This window comes from Agelaius tricolor, unplaced genomic scaffold (assembly GCF_023055355.1).
Source record: "Agelaius tricolor isolate 1412-34295 unplaced genomic scaffold, bAgeTri1.0.p SCAF_6, whole genome shotgun sequence".
Classification (NCBI taxonomy): Eukaryota; Metazoa; Chordata; class Aves; order Passeriformes; family Icteridae; genus Agelaius; species Agelaius tricolor.
In genome coordinates this window covers 4,352,444-4,374,704 of record NW_027269266.1, presented here as the reverse complement: position 1 = coordinate 4,374,704, position 22,261 = coordinate 4,352,444, and the positions used below count along the sequence as shown (strand labels likewise).

Genomic DNA, 22,261 nt, shown 5'->3' with positions numbered 1-22,261 from the left:
AAAGATGTCTGATATATCAGCCAGAATTTGTGGATGTGAATATGTTCTTTTTCTCTCTGGAAATGATTAGGGAGGATTAGGAATCCTCTTGTGCTTAGTTCATTTTGAAATTTTAAAAAAAGAAAACAAAAAAACCACCCTAAATTTCAAACTTAAGTCACAGTATGAATAACAGGTAATTATTAGTAAAAACACACTTACTCTCCCAAGGATAATTGTAGTTGAACACACTGAATACTCTAAAGTACAACACTGCAACTCTGCATCTTAAATAAGGAAGGGAGAAAAGAAGCTCTCTGTAAATCAAGTGGTGATTGTGTAAGAAAAACTTCACATTATGGGGAATGTTGATCTGAGTGTAATTGATAGAATTCATATAAAAAACTCTCTCTGTATATACTGAATTAAGAGAGTTTCACAGAGCCAGCTCCCACTTTCCTTTGTGAGCAGGACTCAGTCCTAATAAATTCCAGGTTTCACTTGATTATTCATAGTGTAAGAAAAGCATCTATGATTCCCAGTAATCAAATGTCCAGACCCTGTGTAAAAGTCCCATGACTGTCTGGGCTGGCTGTTCAAAGAGAAAAGAAAAATGAATCATAGAATAATAGATACATTTTGGAAACTTTGCAAATGAGATGGGGGTAACTGCTGGGGGAAATCCATATTTCCAGTTAACTCCTGAGCAGAATATAAACATTCCAGGTTTTGGCTGCTTTCTCACTGAAGATAAAGGTGATCATATTATGCCATGTAAGTAATTAAAGGTATTTCACCCAGATTTATGCAGAAATTTAATGACCATGCCCGGATGTGCTTGTACTCACCAGAAATCACAGGATGTTTTTTACTTCTGTTTTTCCCTAGATGAACTGAACAAGTTTGAATCCCATGTAAGAAAAGAACTTGAGAGGTTGCATTGACATTGTTGCCTTCCCTTGCATAGGGCCGAGGATCAGGATTCCCGGGGAAGCGGAGACCGCGTGGAGCAGGGCTCTCAGGAAGGGGTGGCAGAGGAAGATCAAAACTGAAGAATGGAGTTGGGGCTGTGGTCATTCCAGGGGTAAGGACATCTTTTTTACAGTCATATTGCAATCTGTTAACATAACAGTTTTATTAGGCTATAATTCTTGTATTAAAATAGTGCATAAAAAACCAACAAGCCCTGCAGAGCCAGGGCTGTTTGATGGAGCCTGGCTGTTACTGCTTGTCATGAAGAACTGGAGCACTACAGCTCAGTGGGCCTGAGGCAATTCTGTGCTGCTCTTGCCATTTAAAGACACAACAGTTGGGAGTCTTAAAGTACTGCTTCCATTTCCTTGGGTGCAGAACTACATGCTGGGTGAAGGCAGCACTGACTGGAGCAACCCAGGAGAGAGCAGGGTTTGTGCATGAGAATGTAACAGCAGCCATAGGAGACCAGAGCAAAGGTTCTTCTAGACTGAGTGGTGGTGCAAGAGCACAGAACAGAAGAGGAGGAGACATTTCAGCAGTTTGTGGCTTGGGCACTTGCTGAACAGGAGGAGGTGGTCTTGGGCAGCCTGTGTTGGAGTTTTCTTTCATAAATCTTCCCATTCACTTGAAAAAAACTTTAGGAAGCCATGTTAACCTTTTTCAGTTCTGCATCTCCTCAGCTTGTGTTTTAAGTGGCTGCCTCCTGGATTAGCTGCCTGCCCCTCAGTGCTCTTAGAGAATAGACAGCTGGTTTCTATTCACTTCTCCATCCATGCCACTCAGTTTCTTTCGACCTCCATCATTTCTCCTCCTTTTCCTTCCACTCTTGACTTGCAGGTATGGAGGATGCCAGTATTTTGAGTTGTTCCTTGTAGGGAAGCTACTCCATATTTCATATTTCATATTTCATCAATACCACTTCTTTTGTCATGTTAATTTCCTTACTTTGTGGACTTCCATCTGCCATTTTACAGCCCAGCACTCAGCTTTATGAAGTTCTTGTGCAGTTCTTCACACTTGTCTTTTGGATTTTATTGCTCTGAATATCCCAGTCCTGTTGGCAAGCTTTGTCACCTTGCTTCTCACTTGATTTTTCAGATTGCACATGAGTGTGTTGAGCACCACCACCTGTTAGCAGGCAGGCCCTGTCAGATTTTGACTAGTGCTATTCTCCCACATATAAAACTGATAATTTAGTCCCCTCTTTATTTTGTGTCTTGTATCAGTATAGGGACCATTCCTCTTCAGTTTAACTTTCTTTAAGCAGCTTTGGGGAAGGACTTTGCCAAAAGAGTTTGGTGGTGAGGTAAGTTGCATCAATCAGATTTTCCTGTCCCCAGAATTGCTTCAGAGAGCCCTTACAGATCATGATTTACCATAACTAAAGCTTCCTTGACTCTTTAATGAGTTCATATATCAGTGATTCTCAGTTGTTTGTTGTGATCAGATGTCTACTATTCTGTACACAGCTTCTGTCCAGAAACCCTTGAGAAAATAATGATTATATTTGCTGTCTCTTATTCAGTGCTCTTCTTCAGGAGCACTGAAGTGATTGTAAGCAGGTGATTGCTCACTGAAATTGATAGTTAAGCTACTTAATTCTTGAAGTATTTTTAAAACTTGAAAATCCTACACAGTCCTAGTCTGCTCCTCATAAGAAGGAGGATTTTGGTATGAAAAACTTGGAAATCTGGACTGTAAAACAATTATTTTTTTTCCACTGTGGGCTTGTTCTATTTGAATGTTCCTTTTCAACTTTGATTACCAACAAGCCCTGCCTATTTTGAGAGACATTCTGCTCCTTGTGTTCAGAGAGGGACTTGCTCATTTTTATGTCTTTATGAAGTAATTCCTGAGACTCTCTTCAGAGCTGTATTTTTATGTTCTTACATGTAATCTGTTTGAGTTTGTCACACTTTCTGCTGCCTGTGTAATAATATCTTGGAATACTCTGGTGTTTATGATTTGAAAAAGGAACAATAATCTCTATCACTTTTCCCTTTTAAAGCATTGGATGGTCAAGATTCAGAAGCAAATTTGTCATTTTAAACATACAGGATTAATTCCACTTAGGCTAGTTATAGCACCTTAATCAATTGGAGGCATTCACATCATTATTTTGGTGTTACAAAGCACAAATCTGTACTTCAGAGAAGTACTTCAATCTGTACTTCAAGAGAAGCTGGGGTTTATAGATCAAGCTCCTGAAAGTTTTTGTAATTGATCAGAGGACAGTGATGTAGGTAACTTGCTATAAATACAAAGTGGACATCACTCTCCACCATTTCCTACAGAAATTTGATCCTTTGAGTCATCACATCGAAGGCAGCTCCAGAGTTCCAGAGATGAGGCTGCCTTGTGGTAGAGTAGATGCAGTTAGCAATGCCAAGAGATCAGCCTTTTGTCAGATAAATGTTTGAAATGAGAGTATTTTCAGTCAATTTGCACAAAATCATTCTTACTCAGCATGGGATCAGTGGACAGCCACACAGATTTGGAAGTACCTTGGTATATCTTGGGAATGGGGGAAAAGGTGGGTACAGGTTAACCCATGGTGGGTCAGTGTTGGGGTTCAGCAAACACCAACATTGCAGTCATTCAGTCCTGCAAGTTCTGCTCTTCTGCATTTGCAATTACAAGAACTTTGTGAAACCTGTAGAAAAGTAGGTAAGGGAAGTGTTGTCCCTGAAGGTATCAAGGTGTTTCAGGTGCTCTGGAGTTAACTGTTTAGTTACAGCTGCAGTGCTCTCAAATATTTGGTAATCCAAACACATAAAGAATATATTCCCTTTTTAGCTGTTTCTTAGTAAATGCTGAGTTTGAGCAGCTGTTTATCAGAGGGATTCCTCTAGCTGATACTGTGGTATTTACATTTGTCCCTAGAGTTATATTTGGATTTGTAAAATATTTAAATTATTATTTAAACAAAACTTATCTGTAAAGGACTTACACTGTATTTAAAATAATCCACATATATATAATAGGAACAGCTGCTGAAACAAAGCTACATTTCTCTAGCAGTCTTTTTTTATGGAGCTGTGTCCCCTTATATTCCTGGTTCAGAGATAATAGTTGGGCCTATTAGTTTAAATTCATGAACAGCAAATTCTGTATTGTAAGATTCACATGAAAGTCAGAATACAGTTGAAATGTTTCATTTGTGTTTCTGTTCCTGAGAATCTGTATATGAATATGCTGAATTAATAAAGGGCAGGTCAGAATAAAAATCACTTGATGAAAAAGAAAAATGGCTGTCTACAGTAAGAGCTGATGGATTGAGATCAAAATAGCTATTTGCAGTTCAGTGCAAGTATTTATGGTAAAGATAAATAAGCCTCATAAACTGCTTACAGCAAGTAACTTTAGAGCTCTTGGTTATTCCTCTAACATAGTTGGAACATTAGCTAAACCTCATTTTAGGCAATATGGGACAAACCACATTTCTGCAGTTGCTTTTTGAATTAATATTCAAAAGTCTGTCACTGCAATTAACTTTTTGATAAAAAGAACTTCAGTATTTACATGGAGGGAACAGCAGACTGGGCACAGTATGACAATTTCTGCCTAGTGATTTTTTTCTTAGACTGTGTCTTTCTTTCCATTTCTGTTTGGAAGTGTAATGGGATAATATATGAAGTTGAAAAAAGGAGAGGAAGAGAATATGTGTGTAAAGCTATAATACTGATAATGAGAAAATGTGAATTAATGCAGTAATTTCTGATGGAGGCAGCTTTTTATGAAAGTTGAAACTGTATGAATAAATACGTGCAAAACTTATTTAGAGAATGTTTCATTTTGTCTCATGTCTTATAAAATGTGATGTGCTTGTTATTTATATTTTGTGTTATTTTTAATAGGTCACAACCATGGATATTTCATCTAATAAAGATGAGGAAGAAAACTCGATGCATAATACAGTTGTCCTCTTCTCTAACAGTGACAAGTTCACTCTCCATCAGGTTAGGATAACAGTTACAATTTTTCATTTTGTTTCCCTGCTCTTAATTAGAAAAAAGTGCACGAAGTCCTTGTTAGGAGTTAAAGAATACAGCAAGCTAGTTGGCTTTACAGTTAGATGTTTTCAGAGTGCAGTGTCTGACACGTGCTGAGAGTCTGCTCTTGTGTGTCCTTGCAGGATATGTGTGTGGTTTGTGGGAGTTTTGGCCAAGGTGCTGAGGGCCGGCTGCTGGCCTGTTCCCAGTGTGGGCAGTGTTACCATCCATACTGTGTCAGTATTAAGGTGAGTGCTGCTGTTCCACACAAATCTGCTTGATTGCACTGTTTTCACATTGTACTTTAATAGCACCACGCTGCCTTCGGTTTTGCGGTAATTAGGGGAGTCATTAACTTGTTAGATATTCATCAGCTAATGTGACCATTATTTGTATGTGACTTATGAAAGACTTTAATTAAATGTCATTTTATAGTATGCATAGCCTCAAGAGAAATTAACCTTTTTGTAATTTCACAACCATAAATAGCGCTGATTATCCAGCAGTTGGTTAAAATAACAGTTTGAGATACAAGTTTTAAACCTAGATACAAGCAGAATTAAAAACAAAGAAAAAATTACACTGCATCTTCATTTACTTGGGGCATAAGGTTTAGTTGATTCAATTTGCCTGTTGGCTGTCAGAATTGACAGCAGTTGGAGTGGTTAATTAATACATTTTACATTCATTAGCCTAGGAGAGAATGTGTGAAAATTAAATTTGAATGCTGTGAAATGACCTAGCAAGCACAAAATAAGCTATTTACTGCAGTATATACACTGTACACTTTTCATTGGTTGTGATGTAAGTATATCTGTGTAAAAGTGGGATTTCTTTTAAAACATGTCAAAAAACTTTATTTTGCACATACTTTACAAAATGCCATATGCGTATTTCATGCAATTATAATTTGACTTTTTGTTTATATACTACTCTTGCATTATATATTAATTGCAGTAAGTTAGATGCTTGCTTCACATGACTAAAACTCCTGATCACATCAGGAGGATCAGGTTTGTGACCTCTTGAGGAACCAGAATGTACACAAAACTCTGGGAGCTGACAAGATGCATCCCAGAGTCCTGAGGGAATTGGCTGATACAGCTGCCATGCCACTTTCCATGATATTTGAAAAATCCTGGCAGTCAGGTGAAGTCCCAGGTGACTTAAAAAGGGAAACACTGCACCTGTTTTTAAAAAGATTAGAAAGGAGGACAGTTTCTTTCTGTTTAATCCATTCCTGTTCATTGAAGCTTCAGAAAGTTTAATTGCTAAAGAGCTCCTTGAGATATGGGTGGTGTGCCCAGAGGAGCATCCTGAGCTCCACAAGCCAGACCTTAATTTATACATTGATCACACTTCACTGAGCCATTTTCAACTAATTCTCACCTTGCATTTTTCAGATTACTAAAGTGGTACTCAGCAAAGGTTGGAGGTGCCTGGAGTGCACAGTGTGTGAAGCCTGTGGGAAAGCCACAGATCCAGGGAGACTCCTCCTGTGTGATGACTGTGACATCAGCTACCACACCTACTGCCTGGACCCACCCCTGCAGACTGTGCCAAAGGGAGGCTGGAAGTGCAAATGGTGTGTTTGGGGCTGGGGTCAGAGGTGCTGACTGCTGGCCTCTTCTGCTTCTCTCTGTCCCTTGGTATTTGTAATGTCAGTTGAATTGTAACAAGGTTTTAGTTGTGTCTAGGTCAGGTGTATTAAACAAAGACAACAAAATGCTTTTGAGTTGTTTTATTCAATTAGAACTGCTTCTCATACCAAAAACCACGTAAGCAGAGATAGACAAAATTTCTCTTTTGAAACTCATAGCAAAAAAAATATTCCCATTTATATTCATTGTAATCATTCCAGTGTTCATTTGGAAAGATGAATGGGTGCTTCACCCCAGTGTTCTTGACATAAAACCTTGTGAAAACAATTTGTTTTACTTGGGTGAAACACAAACAGACCAGACCTCTCACATGGTTAAGTCTCCAGATCTCAAAGTGAATGGCAACTGGAAGCAGGAAACTTCTTTGACCTGTTGAGCTGTTACAAGAACCCATCTGCCTGCTTTTGCAGTTTCAAGGGAATTATTAATTAGGAACTTTCTTTAAAAAGTACAAAAAATGTTGTTAAACATTTGTGGTTAAACATGTTGTTAAGTTAAAACTTAATTACTCACCTCTTTCTAAGTGGAAGAGATTTAAAGCCACAAAATCATCTTCCTGTGAACTGACAGTAATAAATCCCTCTGTCTGTTCTGTAGGTGTGTTTGGTGCAGACACTGTGGAGCAACTTCTCCAGGTTTAAGATGTGAATGGCAAAATAATTACACCCAGTGTGCTCCCTGTGCAAGTTTGTCTACCTGCCCCATCTGCTACCGCACGTACAGGGATGAGGAGCTCATAATTCAGTGTAGACAGTGTGATCGGTAAGGATTTCTAGTATTTCACTTGTTTTTTCCTGTTCAAGTCTTATTTTAATTTTTCCCCCTAATGTTGAAGTGTAGAGATGAAGGAAATGGTCATGTGGTAAAGAACAGTGGATTACTGAGTCTCAGAAGTCTCTTAGTAGTTCATTTCTGGTTGTACCACAGACTTATCTGTCTGACTCTGGGCAAATTAATTAATCACTCTGTGCCTCTTCCCTCCTGCCCTGTAAAAATAAAACTAATTTACTTCACAAGACTATTGTTGTGAGGCTGAATCTAGATTACATTGTATAAAGTAATTAAAATTATTGCAATACAGGGAGAAAATTACCATACAAAAACATACTTGCGAGATTATTTTATAGAGAGTTTGTTCCTGTGGAGGGAAATAGTTGATCTGCTGCTCCATATACAGGATGTAACCCACACCACTGTAGGGGATGCTGTGTATGGAAAACCTGATTCTGTGCTTTCTCCCTAAAAGAATTCAAACTGAACAACTATTCCCCCTTTACTTGGACCATAGACTGATAACTTGGGTCTCTTAAAACACCACCTATTTCCTTTAAATTGTATTTTTTCCCCCACTTAATTTCTAGATGGATGCATGCAATCTGTCAGAACTTAAACACAGAGGAGGAAGTGGAAAACATAGCTGATATGGGTTTTGACTGTACCATTTGTAGGCCATACATTCCACCAACGAACGGTAAGGAGACGATCGAAACCAATGGCAGGATTGCACACTGCAATAAATAGCTTTGGGAATGTGTTCTGTGCTCTCATGGAGGTTTGGCTCGTGGTAGAAGTAAGATTTTATTTTGTTCATGTTTGTTTTAAGGGCTCTTGTGGAAGTGTTCTAGGCTCTTTTGCACCCTCAAGTGATTTCGACCAGAGGAAACCTCATGGGAATTCTAGGTAGAGGTATTAAAGATAGGGAGAAACTGTTAAGAGCAGTTGGTAATGAAGGAGTCAAAGGCATCTCACTTTGTCAAGTAGAAGGAAAAAATCCCAGTTCTCTAAAGTTACATCTACAGAAGAATCAGAAAATTATTTCTAAGCAGAAAAAGTTTGTGTGTTTTGATGCTTTGAGGCTGTCTGAGGCAGCAGTAGCTATAACAACAGTCTGTGTAAGCATTTTTCCCCTACTCCTTCATGTTTTCCTAATGCCTTTTCCTCAGCTCTCCCAGTATTCAAGACCAATGCTTCCCTCCCCAGCTGCAATCTCAAAAAGAATTGGCCATACTTCTTTGTTTGGGAGTTATCACTTCCTTATTAATTAAAATGTGTAATTCCTTCTGATGAACTTGGCACTATTCTGAACATGGACATGAACAGCCTTATGGGTCTGTATCACAATTCTGTAGCAGTGGCACTTCAGGAGCTGAGGTTACTGCACTTAAGGCACATTTACAGCATCTGGTTCCCTGGGCTGGTGCTGGTTAATGTTCTGTGAGTGGCCTGTCAGCCTGTGCCATGATTTATAGTCTTATATTTTAGTCTTGCTGCAAGGGTGATAGCCCAGGTCTGTTTTCCCTGCATGTCAGCTCAGGGAGGTTGCTGCTTTAGTCAGCTCCTTTAACATTGACACCTATTCCCATTTTTAGCATAAGCAGATGAAAGTGTTCATATTACCCCTTCATTGAGGCATCACAAGAGAACAGGAGGAGGAAGGTACAAGAGCTAAGCAAATGTTACAAGAAAAATTCATATCCACTAAGAAGTTGTCAGTAAGATTGGTTTTCCTGATCAAGATGGAAGATGTTGTGAGGCTTGAGAGGTCTGCCAAGAAAAGTTCAATAGAGCATCTAATGTCTCTTAACACTGATATCCTCATCACAGCAATAATTGTAACTTACTGACCTGACCTTGGAGGTTTATATACTCCCTGCTGGAACACTTCCAAGGAACCCATTTTTATCACTAATAGAAAAATGACTAATGCTTCTGTATTTCTGCAAGTCACTTCATTGTAAAGATCTGCTTTCAAAAATTCAAAAGGAAAGAGGTTTTGTAAGTGGAAAAATCAAGAAACTTGCAGATACAACACAGACTTTTGTATATTTTTATAATAAGCTTTCAGTACTTAAAATGATCCCAGTAAGAAATACTTCTTCCTTTCTCCTTGGAGCTGGCAGAGCTACCTTGTAGAGATAATTAAAGTCCATGATATGTGAGATGGAACAGCTTCACAAGAGGTGTTTCACTTCCAGGCAGAAGCAGGCCCCTGAGTTAGTCCTTCTGCACACCTCTATGTAGCTGTGCTGCTTAGGTTTGGATTTCAAGGAATAGGAACCAATCCTTTGGGAGTTCCCAAGTTTTCTTTGCAGGTTGTTTTCACCTTTTTCTCTAAGACTAGTTTTTCAGCTTATTCTTTCCTGTTTTGACTCAGTATTAAAACCTCTCTAACACATGTAAATTTGCACAGTTGCATGTCTGAATATGTCCTTTGATGCATGTTGATAGAAATACCTGCATGTACTTTTATATGAAATGTTTCAGTCTTTCATGAATTCTTTTAAAACTTCTCTGGAAAATTTCTGTAATTTTTTGTTTTAAAGTGAGAAGAATTAGTGTTTGATAAACTTAGGGAAAGAAATGTTACTTAGCAGTAGAAAGCATCTAAAAATGTATCATATTGTGGGACTCTTTACTGGGATGGTTCTTGCCATTTGATGTGTCATAAATGTGTTGCGAGTATTATTACAGAGTTTTTAACCACTTTCTTTCTAGAAGAAACAAGAGCCCCTCAACCTAATAAAGAAACAAAACATTGCAGGTGTACCCTTGGTGAAGAGTAAGTGGTTCTTGTGTGTAGGTATTGAGAAGGAGCTTTCATTTCTCTTTCTTCAGAAAGTAGAAACTTTTTAAAATTTGTAAGAGCTCTTCCCTGTCTCATCATACCTGAAATTCTTAAAAAGTCATCTTCTTCAGGAAACAGAAATAAAAGATAGTGGTTTTCTTCTTGAACAGAAATATCCAAATATTTCATAAATATCAAAAGCCAGAATGGTGTAAGATTTGCTGCAGTGTAGTGTACTAGAAACCTTCATTACTGGGTTATTGTGAAATAACTATCCCTGATCACTATTTTATCAGGTTCCTTTTAGTACTTTCTTAAGGTATAACAAATATCCCCCAGCATATTGCTGTGTCCTGTAAAGAAATTTATAAATTCTCATGACTAGATGCTAGGCAGCTGCATTAGGTAGCAGCAGCAGCTTTTCCCCTGTGCTGTAATTCCTGCACTCTCAGGAGGGGTTTGTGTCTCTCACCCACATCAGCTCCTTGACAAGCAGTTCTTGACCATCTCCTCAGCAGTTCTGCCTTTGTGTCATTTGCCCTTGCATGTCATATGCCCCATCTGCAAATTTCATCCCTCCTCACTTGCTCCCATCCTGTCTCCATCCAGACTCCAGCTTCCTCCTCCCTTGGTGCTGTTTCTGTTCCTCTGCAGGATGCAGAGCTCTGCCTGGTTTTCTGTAAGAGCTAGAACTGATCTGGGTGCAGTTCCTGCAGCTGCCTGTGCAGTTATTGCTCCTGGGGCTCAAGTAAACATGCTCACGGAGGCACTGAGGATTTGGTATCACCACTGTCCAGGGGTACCTGATGCTGCCAGTGAGACACATTGTGGCTAGCAGTCTCTGTTGTATCATTTTCATTAAACTGATGTAAATTTTTCTTCATTCTGAAATTTAATTCTATGCACTTTTCAAGATACAAACCCAACGTAATACTGTGTGTTAAAAAATTAACTTTCGAATTTTTTTATTATTTAGCACATTTACTATGTCAACTCTAATGTTCTTGTGTTACTGCATTTACCAGAAAAAATCCCTGTGTCATTGACACAGCTATGCAGGCACCCAATAAAGAGTGCTCTGTTAGTGCTGTATTCTACATCAGCCATTCCACTCTATCCCATTTGCTGGTTGCATTTCTTCACAGAATTGTTCTTTTCTGTAACAGCCTTAAAAATGAACTTTTCTCATCATTGTATTCTGTGTAATTATTTGCTTTCACCTGAGGCTACTAAATGCTGTACAATATTCAGCACATTTAAACCCTTTTGCAGATAAGTTTGTCAATTTTGGTTAAACTTCAGCTGAATGCCTCAGAAAGCACTATTTCTTTATTTTTTTTTCCTTGGATAGGCTTTCTCTAACAGTACTATGCTTTTCTGCTATCCATTTTATTGACTGTAATCCTTAATCTGCACTCTAATTAGCTCCTTTTCTGGAAGTCTGTTTGATACTGTCTTCAAACACTGTTTGTTCATGCAGTTTTTGTGAGTGGGTCTCTGAAGGCCTCACCTCTGTCACTATCAGCTTGTTTATTTGAGCCTTTCAACTCTATTCAGTCTCCAGAGCTAAAATTGTTTAGTCTGACCTGGATGAGATGATCTCTCTGTTGTTTGACTTTTAAATTAAGGATTTTAAATTTCTGTTCACAACTGTCTTTCTGGTTTTCTTGTTTACCTTAGATTCCAATTCAATAATTGCTACTTCATTCTTAAAACCATCTTGTAAATTATAAGAAATTAAATGAACAGATGATGTCTTATTCCACTTTGAATAGTTCTTACAATCTGCCTCTATTCTATTTTTTCAATTCAGTGTTTTGAGTATCTTCCTTTCTGCAGCTTTTCCCCTGTTTTTTGTTTCTTTCTGGCTTCATGTCTCTTTCAAAATGTTGTTTTCAATTTATTTTCTTCCCTTGTATTTCTCTCCACTGTTGAGTTCAGTTTTCCAGTAGTTCTCATAGGCTCCTTTTGTTCACTAATAGCATGAAATACTGGTTTTCTGTAGGTTACACCCTCTGCATTAGTTGCACATTACATAAAACTTTCAAAGTGCTGCAGTTTTTGAAGACGGATTTGCACTTTCTTTATATTTGTTTATATGCTAGAAAGCATCCTGTATGTTTCATACTCATTTTAAGTGTTACTTGGAAGCTTTTCTGCTTTTCCCCATCTTGTCCTGGCTCCCACGGTGTGTTGTGAGGTGGGAACAGCAGCACACTGCCATGGTTGATGTGACACACAGAACTCCCCCATGGGTTCTCTGCCTCAGGGGTCTCAGCTTGTGTGACAGGCACAAAGGAAATACTCCAGATGTTATCTTGAGTCCCAAATTCAGCATGAGTAAGATTTCTAGGCCAAAGAAAACGGAAAAAAAAAGTATGGATAAACTTGTCTGTGTGGTAATGCTAACTGTGCCTGACTAACAGGTTGTCTGATTCTAGTTCAGTGTTTGTGAGATAGGAGCTCCTAATTTTCACTTTACTGCTCTGTCTGTGTAAACTCTGTGAAGTCACTACTAATACTAAAAGTTTAGTCTACACATCATAGGTGAGTGAAGCATGATTGCAGTAATGTAGTCAAGGCAAAAGGGAAGAGCATTTCTGCCCACTGCAGAAGTAGCCTTGTGTTGCAGGACATTTGGATTATTATTTTTTCAGTCCTGCTGTTCCACTGCTGCCCTGTGGCACACAAGGTGTTGTTTTTGAGTTTCTGCTTTCCATTTTCAGTACTCTTACCTGGAATAAGAATTGCCCTATCTAGCTTCAACAGATCCTGTGTTATCTGTTCTCAATACCTCAGCCTTCTCCAAGTGCTGTGTAAGAGCACAGCATAGACACAGTGAGAGCCCCTCCTTGGGGAAATACTGATCAATACTCACTTCACAAAACCCTCACATTTTTAATGTTTAGGGCAGCAAAACCTGAACATCATGACTAGTGTACAGGTTGGTTTCCAACCCAAAAGACCCAGTGTATTCATTTGCCCTTGGTCCAGTAGAAGGAGATAATTTCCCATTGGCTTCAGTGCTATTCTAATGCCATTCTTGGCTGTAGGAAATTGAAGAACTTCAGTTTCTGTCAGGCTTCTTTTGTAGTCACATCTGTGATGCTGAAAAGCACTTTATTTTAAAGGTGCAAGTAAATGATTGCCAACAGTATAAATTAGGGAGTTGAATGGAACTGCTTGAAGGAAAATTGATAGTTTCAATTTAAATCAAGTCACCATTTTTAAAAGTTGAAATTATTTTCCTTATATTTTTCAGTGCCTTCTTTGGACTGTTGTGATTCATCAGTTGGAGCTCAGATTATTTCAAAATCAAAAGAACTAGGTAAAGAATGGAAATGCTTAATATCTGATCATTTAGAATATTTTAAGGGTATATTTTTACATGAGACAAAAATTCCTTTTCCTGTGGTTTTGTAACACACAGCATTAACTATCCTTCAGTTACCACAGCATGCTTTCCATTTTTTTTTCCTCATTCTCTCTTCTTTCTTCTCTCTTGCCTGCCATACCTGCACTGTAATAATTACTTTAAATTATGCTTTGATCCTACAGTCTTAGCTGCTTGCCTTAATATCAGCAGTGGTGATAACACAGTGTGGCTGAGTCAAGCATGTACACAGATGTTTACAGGCTTGAGATGTTAGGAGGATGCAGCTTTTCTGTATTTGTCTGGTTTGTGCTAGGAATTTATAATCCTGACAAGCCTACTCACAAGTCAGTCTTTACAATGATAGCACCCAGCAGCTTCCATCATGTTAGGACAGCTTCCATCACATCAGAGTTTTTTTTTTTTTTTCTGTTTGACACCTGAGAGAAGGTTCTCCCCTCAAATATTCAATCTGAAAAAGAATGTGAGATTTTTTGAAACATACACCTTTCAGGTTCAGTGTAAGAAGGCAGTCAAGTGGGAAGAATTTGTTCAGAACCAGTTGTATTGTCAGATGTTACATGAGGAAATGTTTTTGGTTAAATGGAACAAATGTTATTATATTTGTCTGTTTTCAAAAGTTGTATTACCAAATCATGATTTAATTGGCTCCAGAGAGCTGAAGCATCATTGCAGCCTCTTCATTATTTGCCAATTCCCTGAAAGTTCCCAAGCTTCCACTTGCAGGGCCTCAGCACAGGTGACAGGGCCTTTCTGCATGGTGAATTAAAGAATATTAGAGTTTATCAGTGGACTCAGTTGTCATTTAACAGCTTGAGGAGGAAGCAGTCTTGCAGGTCTTGGGAGACTTGGGTTCTACCCACAATTTCCTTTTTGATCTTGAGCAGCTCACTTGATACAACTTGGGTTTTTTGTCTGCCTATGAAATAGGGCTGATAACTTCTCTGAGTTACCAGGAGTTCTTGGAGATTTAAGGTTATTAATAAGATGAAGGTAAAGTGCTGAGGGCTGGATGGGGGCCTTGGCTGACAATCATCAAGGACCCAAAGTATGACTTGCACAGTTTTCTGTGGGTGCCAGTAATACAGAAATACCCTGCAAGGCACCAATTTCCATAATCAAATTGTTCTTTCTAATGAGTCCTTGATATAAGTTGTGTCATAGCAATGTAATGGATTATTGCTGGATTTGACATCAGACTCTAAATCATAAAGCTGTAATTGTAATATGTAAGACAGTGTCTGATATCTCTGGTTTATTTATTCCAATTTCTTCACTCATTGGTCAGCTCCATACTTGTGGATTATTAACTCTTGTAAGTGCTATTCCTAAAAAATCAAAGACTTGTAAATTAAAAGAGTTTTATATTGCTGTTATGATTCATTCAACTTTTATAGACCCACCGAAGACATACACCCAGGATGGAGTCTGCTTGACAGAATCCGGCATGTCTCAGTTACAGAGCCTCACTGTTACAGTACCGAGAAGAAAACGGACGAAACCAAAGCTTAAACTGAAGATTATAAATCAGAACAGTGTGGCTGTGCTTCAGACACCCCCAGATGCCCAGTCAGAGCACTCAAGAGATGGGGAGATGGATGACAGTAGAGGTAGCAGTCTACTTTTGGCATGTCTTGTAGCTTGGAGTGTTGCAGTACCTGTGTGTATTGCAAATATCCCTGGGAGTTTTTATTACACTGATACTCCTGTGTTCTGTACAGAATGTTTTATGGAAGTTTCTTGAACAGTAGTCACGGCTCATTGTTGTCCATTTCAGGAATTTTCCTTGTTGTTCTGTTTATGGGTCATCCATCCTGTAGGAAACTCACCTTTCTAGGGCTGCCAGCACTGGAAATAGGAGATGATTTTTTTGTCTAATCTTTGGTTACCTATGGAAAACATTGCACACTCACAGAGTAAAGGTGTACTCAAATTCACTGCAAACTGAAAGTGTTGGCTCAGCAAAGCAACATCTGTATCACTGAGAGACTGGTACTAAAATCAAGTGGGAAAGTGGAGTAGTTCTTTGCTGAGAGTATTTCTCTTTTCTGAAAGGAAAGTCAGTGATCTGGGCTAAAATCAAGTGGAAAAGTGGAGTAGTTCTTTGCTGAGAGTATTTCTCTTTTCTGAAAGAAGTAAGGCAAGAGTCAGTGATCTGGGCTAACACTTGCATGGTGCAGCACTATTGTCCATGCCATGGTCTGCCTGTTCATGCTCAGGAGGATGATGGCACAGTAGGTGTTAATCCATGGCCTGGGACAAGGCTCCTTCCAGTGGCAGGTGAGAAAGTCATTGCCTTGGTCATGTAGGTGTCTCTGGAGAGGAAATGAGACACACAGGCACCCCCACCTCCCCACAATTCTGTTACTGCAGCACTGCCTTGTTAATCAGGTTAAATGTCATAAGAAGCTGGGTAGTTCAGCCATCAGTGAAGTTTCAGTGTTAGCTTATTGATAGAAGTATTGTTCCTGTTGTTTAATGAGCACTTTCTTACCTTCTGTTGTTGACTAGAACTATTCTTTACTAAAAATAGCTTCCTTTTATTTCTTTATAACCTTTTAAACAGTTTGTTTTTCTTTCATTTCTTTCAGTATTCACAGGGTTTGGTACATCATCCTAGCATTATATGGACTCTGAAATTTCATCTCGTATTTTCATATTCTCCATCAATTGGATTTTTGACAGCAAAAAATGCTTTTGAATTTGGAGGCAGCTAGTCACTTCCCTTGTTCTCTTTCAGTGGTTAATAATCTTTATTTTTAAAAATGTGTGCCTGTTTTCTATGTGACTTTTTCTGACTTCCTTATCTGCTTGTTGGCTTCTATAAGTGGTAGGTCTTTACAAGTAGATAACAGGATATATAGGTGTGATACCAGGGTATGAAAGGGAGAGCCAGAGCATCCACAACTTCAATTTCAGTTCTGTTCACCTTTTGTTGCCTTTTTGAGAGATAAAGCTCATTGATGTGTGTGATGGTAACAGCACAGTGAGTACATGGGAGATAGGTTGGATTTCTGTGAACCTCTGGGTGTGTAGGGCTCTACTCTGGAGACGAGGGATCAGTGTCTATCTCCAAACATCTGGAATTTTTGTATGAGCATCAGCATGAATAAAGCTGTGCCATGGCTTTGATTGGAGTAACACAGTGTAGTAACACCAGGGAAAAGGAAAAGACCCTTATTTTGACTACTGATGTTCCAGGTGGAAAAAAGGAGGCTTGAGCTGGGAAAAGTGAGCTCATGGAATTTCGTTACCATCTTGTCTGTAGGCTTGCATCAGGTTCAGATTTCATTGGGTCTTCTACATTTTAGAGTCCACTTGAAAGTTGAGCTTGCTTTGGGAGCTTCAGCTTGGTGGCCTTTGCCATCCACTTGCCTTGTTGGTAGAACTCAGTGAGGTCTTGATCAGCTGGAATGTCTGGGCCATGACCCAGGCTCTGGAAGAGTGAGGGTTGCAGTTCTGCTACAGCAAAAGTAGGGTGAAAGAGTCCAGCTCTGTTATAACAGTATTTCTCCCTCTTAAAATTGCATGGGGTTTTACTCCATCTAGAATTATACACCTGTATCCAAAGCAGAACATGAGAATTCCAGTATCTTTTCAGGGGTGAGAGCATGTTTAACATTTCAGAAGGTTTATGATTAAATGAAGATGCAAGGTCTTTTTGGGGATATCAAGAAGAATTCGTTCCCTCTCTCTTCAACACCAAAGGCTTTTTAATGTCAACATACTTTACATCTGTTTCTCCCCTGCTTTCCTACAGAATATAAACTCTAACTTTGAGTTATAGTCTTCATCTTCAAGGCTGAGTAATTCCTTTGGGCTGAATTTTGTATTATATAAATCAAATTCCTCTTCATAGATCAGTCTGCTTTCAGTCAGTCACCCAGCTTCAAGTCATGAGCCCGCTACACTAGAAGTCATTACACTTTACCTTCCAAGTGCAGGCTGCAGTTTTTGAGTGTCTTCTCAATAGAAAAAAAGTCTTGTCAAAGAAAACTGAGGAGGACAGTGAAGAAAAGGAAGTATCTATTGGTAAATTGGATCCATATTCCTTGATGTATTAGTTAGAGATTGTCAGACACTTAGAACAAGCTTCTCCAAAGGAGGTACCAAAAACTTTGTCTGATTTACGTGTACTAATTACAGCATTTATTTGCTGGTTTTGTCTAAACATCATCTCATAGGAAATGTGTGTATAGATAGGAATGGGTTTTCCAAAAATGTCCAGGGATTATGATTATCTGTCACCCTTTTGAAAAATCTGTCATTCTCAGCCAATTTCTCATGAAACAGTCAGATGTGGAAAATTTGTAAAAAATAATTTCCTTTGGCTTTTCCAGTTAAAGTTACCATTGCTTCTTTCCTGCAGAAGGTGACCTTATGGATTGTGATGGAAAATCAGATTCCAGCCCAGAACGGGAAGCTGTGGATGATGATACCAAAGTGGCTGAAGGAGCTGATGGGATTAAAAAAAGGAAGCGAAAACCATACAGACCTGGTAGGATAAATTAACTTAGATCATTGTGTGTCCATTGCTCATTTTTTTCTGTATAATTACAAAAAAAAAAAAAAAATTAGAAAACACTATGCAATTCTGAAGTATTCTACTGCTTATTGTTCACTGTAGATTTTTTCCCTTATTCTGTTTAAAGTTTTCTTTTATCTTCTTTGCCAAAACACTTTTCCAAAGGTTGCTGGTCAGCAGTGCTCTTGTTCTTAGTGTGCTTCTCAATTACTTGTAGTAGTTCAGATCTGTGCCTTATTGATTCTTAACTTGATAGGAAATTGTGCTGTATTTCTATAATTGTTGAAGGAGAGTTTATTCTATGTGTATATTTATGGAAATATCTGAATTTCGGACAACTTTTTGCAGTTATTTTATGTGTTTTCTGAAACATTTTAAAAGAGTAGTTTACCAGGTATTTGCAGATTACTTCTGACAGGTGAATTTTAATGAATTCAGTTACTGGATGAATTCATTTATTTTAATTTCTTTGTGCAGTTGACTTTTAATTATCTTGACTGAATTAATTAACTGTCTGTCTTGGGTGCACAAACAGTTGAGCTGTATCCACGTAGAATACATCCATTACTTGTCCATTAGTTTTCTGCAGCCAACAATTCCCCTGGAAAATGAAACAGATCTGTATCTGATACATTTAGATACATACACACCAACTGCAAAGATCAGGAACTCTGCAGTCAGTCTCTAATGAAGGATTCAGGAGTTCCAGGCCACTATGATGTTGATTAATTATCTTTTTATTTGGGGTATGTCCTTCTCTGGTAGCATCATTTGGAGAGGTGGGCTCTCTAGAGCTATTTGCAGAGGATTTTTTGTGGTCCTTTGAGGTTCTTTAATAGGTTTCATTTGGTAGATTGACAGCTAATTCCAGCAACTCCTCAGTTTGCCCCAAGGAGGGGAAAACCAACACCTGAATGTTGCCAGGTTTGGTGATTTGAACTTCTTGTGGATGTTCTACAGTCCTGAAATTCTGATCATTTTTCATTACATGTGTACCCAGTGAGACATAAAAATTCAGAAATGTCTCATAAAATTCGAAATGAAAACTCATCAAGTATCTCAGATTCATTCCTAGACATCTAGATGCAGCAGTCTGCTTGACCTGCAGAGTAATCTTGGCTCTCATTTGTACTATGAAACACAGTTTTTATTCAATCCATTGAATTTATACTTCCTTGTTCAGGTATTGGTGGATTTATGGTACGTCAGAGAAGTCGTACGGGGCAGGGGAAGACAAAAAGATCTCTGTCCAGGAAAGATTCTTCTGGATCTGTTTCTGAACAGTTGCCTGGCAGAGATGAAGGTAAGTGCAGGAATTTGGTGTTAAATGTTTGTTCATGCTTAATGCAGTAAAAGCAGTACAGCTCATCAACATGTATGTTTGTCATGATGGCTTTATGAATTCCACTGAAAATACCCATTCCTGCAGAGCTATAATTTCAACAGAGCCCATGATGTACAAAGAAACTGAAATAATGAATTGCAGGCTGCTGTAGGAGATAAATAGAATTATTATTACTATTATTATTATGTTAGAATTAGAGCAATCCTCTTTCTCCAGGTGTAGCCCTGGTCCAGGGGTGTCTTCTGGACCATCAGTTTTAATACTCAGCAGTGTTTCATATTCCATGAGTGTGTCTAATCAATTTTTATAAATCTGTTCATGCTCTAGGAAATCCTTTATTAGAGAGTTTAGTGATATGTTATTGTTGTATGAAGAAATCATTCCTTTTTATTTTAAGCCAGATATCAGATATCTGAGAGTTTCATAAGCTGTCCTCGTGTTTAATGTTATGAAAGATTATTTTTTTAAAATCATTCATTCTAGAAATATTTTCTAGTTGTATATCATATTTCCCCATCAGTGTTGCCTTTTCCAGGGCTGAAGAATCCTTGACTTTGTTGGGTGCCTGTTCCCATGGCAGAGCCATTTTCATGCCTCTGACACTGCAGTTCTCAGTAGATTGGGCACCTAACAAGAAATTAGATTTTATTCATGGGCCTTTTTCTCTTTCTTGCTGTGTGTGATTAGACTAAATTATTCCATCCATCTGAAGCTGCTCACACTAATCTAGGGGATGTTGAGGAATCATTCAGGGGAGATGTGGAATGTGTTTCGTTCAGTGCCTGTTCCTGGTAAGTCAGTAGAAGGAGGCAGCTGCTTCTGAAGGATGGCTGATACCACCCCAGTTAAAGACCCTGGCCTGAGATTTCTCCTGTCACTCTCTCCTTTCTGTTTAGATACTGGTTTTTTACCTTTTGTAGAGCCAGATCAGTCTCTTGCTGTAGATTTGTACAACGTGGTGGAGACTGGATCTTTGCTACAGGATTGAGGCAGTGTTATTAAAGTCTAACATTCAAGTGTTGGCTGTGCTTGCATTTGTAGAACTACTTCATAAAGCCAATAAACATTGCTTTTATCAGTGCAGCCAGAGATTCTGATTAAGTTCCCAATCTTGATGTAGTGTTTGCTTTCTCTTCAATATTAGTGTTACAGCTGTGTTTCTGCTTTGTAAATAGTATTTCAGTGTAGCATACTGCCTTATTTCAGGTTGTGCTGAAAATCTGTGCTAGATCTTTTCATTTGCATATAGGTCAGCTCCTTTAAGTAAAACTTTTTTTTAAAAATTGGCTAAAAAGCTAATTCCCCATTCTGGGTAACACTACAATGCATATTGTTAAAAAGGAGTATTCTTAAGCAAGTATTCTGCATTTGAAAGTTGGAGTTTCTTTTTGTGCTCAGGCACAATTGCTAGTTGAGAAAAATACAAATGATAGCTTGCCAAGAGCCTCCTTCTCAGTGGCCAGTTCTCATTCAGCTTTACCAGGATTTTTTGCACCCTTGTGGCATCCACTCCTTTTCTCTGTAAAGTCTCTCTCTCTCAGTCAGTGCAGAGGTCAGTGCTGGTGAACCTCATTCCACACTCATGGTCCTCTGGATATCCTACAGGAGATCACTGCAGTACAAAGCAGAGCTGATTTTATTTCCATGATAATTCAGTTTCTTAAATAACTTGCCAGAGTCCTTAACTTCATGTAATTTGCTTTGGCAAGACAGAAGTAGCAGAACTTGAAAAGTTCTGCATTACCTGCAGTGTTTTTCTTGCTCTGTTGTAATAAAATACTGAATGATTGATGAGCACTGTGTGCTTTTGTGTTTATTAGAAAAAGCAGTGCCACTTTGAAATATGACAGCTGAATAAATGTGTAATTTTTCTTGAAGGACTTCTTTATATATTTCTTTTTCTAGGCTGTTCATTATTGATATGATAGTTCTTTCTCAGATTTTTAAAAAAATTAGTTTTTTGCTTCTAATTTGAGAAAAAATAGTGTATGAAATGGAAGGTGGTTAATGTGTAACTCAGCATTGATGACACTGGAGGTACTTCTTCAGTGGAATTGTCTTTTTAAATACCTGGTTGAACAGCACCTATAATTTCTGTCAAATTGGCAAATTCTTAGGTTGCCTGCAGAAGTGAAAGGTCTGTGTGTCCCTGGGAGGTACAGCAGTGCTGTGGCTGGTGCCACATCTGGCATTTCCTGCTGCCAGAGCCTGGGTGGCCAGGGCAGTTCACAGCTGGATAAAAGCCGCTTTGGAATGCATCTGGAGGGATGTGCAGTAACCCACACAGCCAGAGGTGGCCAGATGTGCTGCCACTGTACATTTAGAGCAAAATACTGAGTGGTTTATTTACTTGTGCCCTGATGTTCCTTTGTAGGTTGGACAGAGCAGCTGCCAGACACTCCAGTTGAGGAGTCTACCCCAGCTTCTGAAAGTACTGAGAAAATCAAAAAGCGTTACAGGAAAAAGAAAAATAAACTCGAAGAAACCTTTCCTGCCTACTTGCAGGTAAAGTTGGTGGTCTGCTCCTTGTGTTATAAATCTGTTTAAAAGCCTACTCTTCATGTGTTGTTTCATAGTTCATTTAAACCAGTACTGTTTCTTTTCTGATTCCAAAATGATGATTTAAATGAAATGGGTTTTCTGTAAAAAACATTCATGACCTTGTGCAGGAAAGTGTATATTATGTTAAATCTCCAGGATTCTGGAGAATCCTTCTCAATGTATTTGGATCTCTCCTTGTTCTGAGATGAGATGGGGTGGAAAAATCATTCTTTGGCTGCCACATGATGTTTCCACATTCAGCCCTGTAGGATGTCTTAGCCTGA

At 38.6% G+C, this 22,261-nt stretch overlaps 1 protein-coding gene across 10 annotated transcripts in view; it reads left to right on the top strand.

Moving 5' to 3' along the window:
- Positions 1-22,261, top strand: part of KMT2C (lysine methyltransferase 2C) — a 189,661-nt gene that overhangs the window by 119,881 nt on the left and 47,519 nt on the right. For 6 of the 10 annotated variants that reach the window (XM_071428552.1, XM_071428559.1, XM_071428556.1 and 3 more), the window contains 11 exons: positions 947-1,063; positions 4,812-4,913; positions 5,090-5,194; positions 6,350-6,531; positions 7,205-7,369; positions 7,969-8,078; positions 13,435-13,500; positions 14,964-15,176; positions 17,936-18,064; positions 19,275-19,394; positions 21,811-21,941. In XM_071428552.1, the coding sequence (XP_071284653.1) occupies positions 947-1,063; positions 4,812-4,913; positions 5,090-5,194; positions 6,350-6,531; positions 7,205-7,369; positions 7,969-8,078; positions 13,435-13,500; positions 14,964-15,176; positions 17,936-18,064; positions 19,275-19,394; positions 21,811-21,941 (1,440 nt within the window). The remainder of the gene's footprint in view (positions 1-946; positions 1,064-4,811; positions 4,914-5,089; positions 5,195-6,349; positions 6,532-7,204; positions 7,370-7,968; positions 8,079-13,434; positions 13,501-14,963; positions 15,177-17,935; positions 18,065-19,274; positions 19,395-21,810; positions 21,942-22,261) is intronic. The other 4 variants (XM_071428558.1, XM_071428557.1, XM_071428560.1 and 1 more) reach the window with 4 other exon arrangements.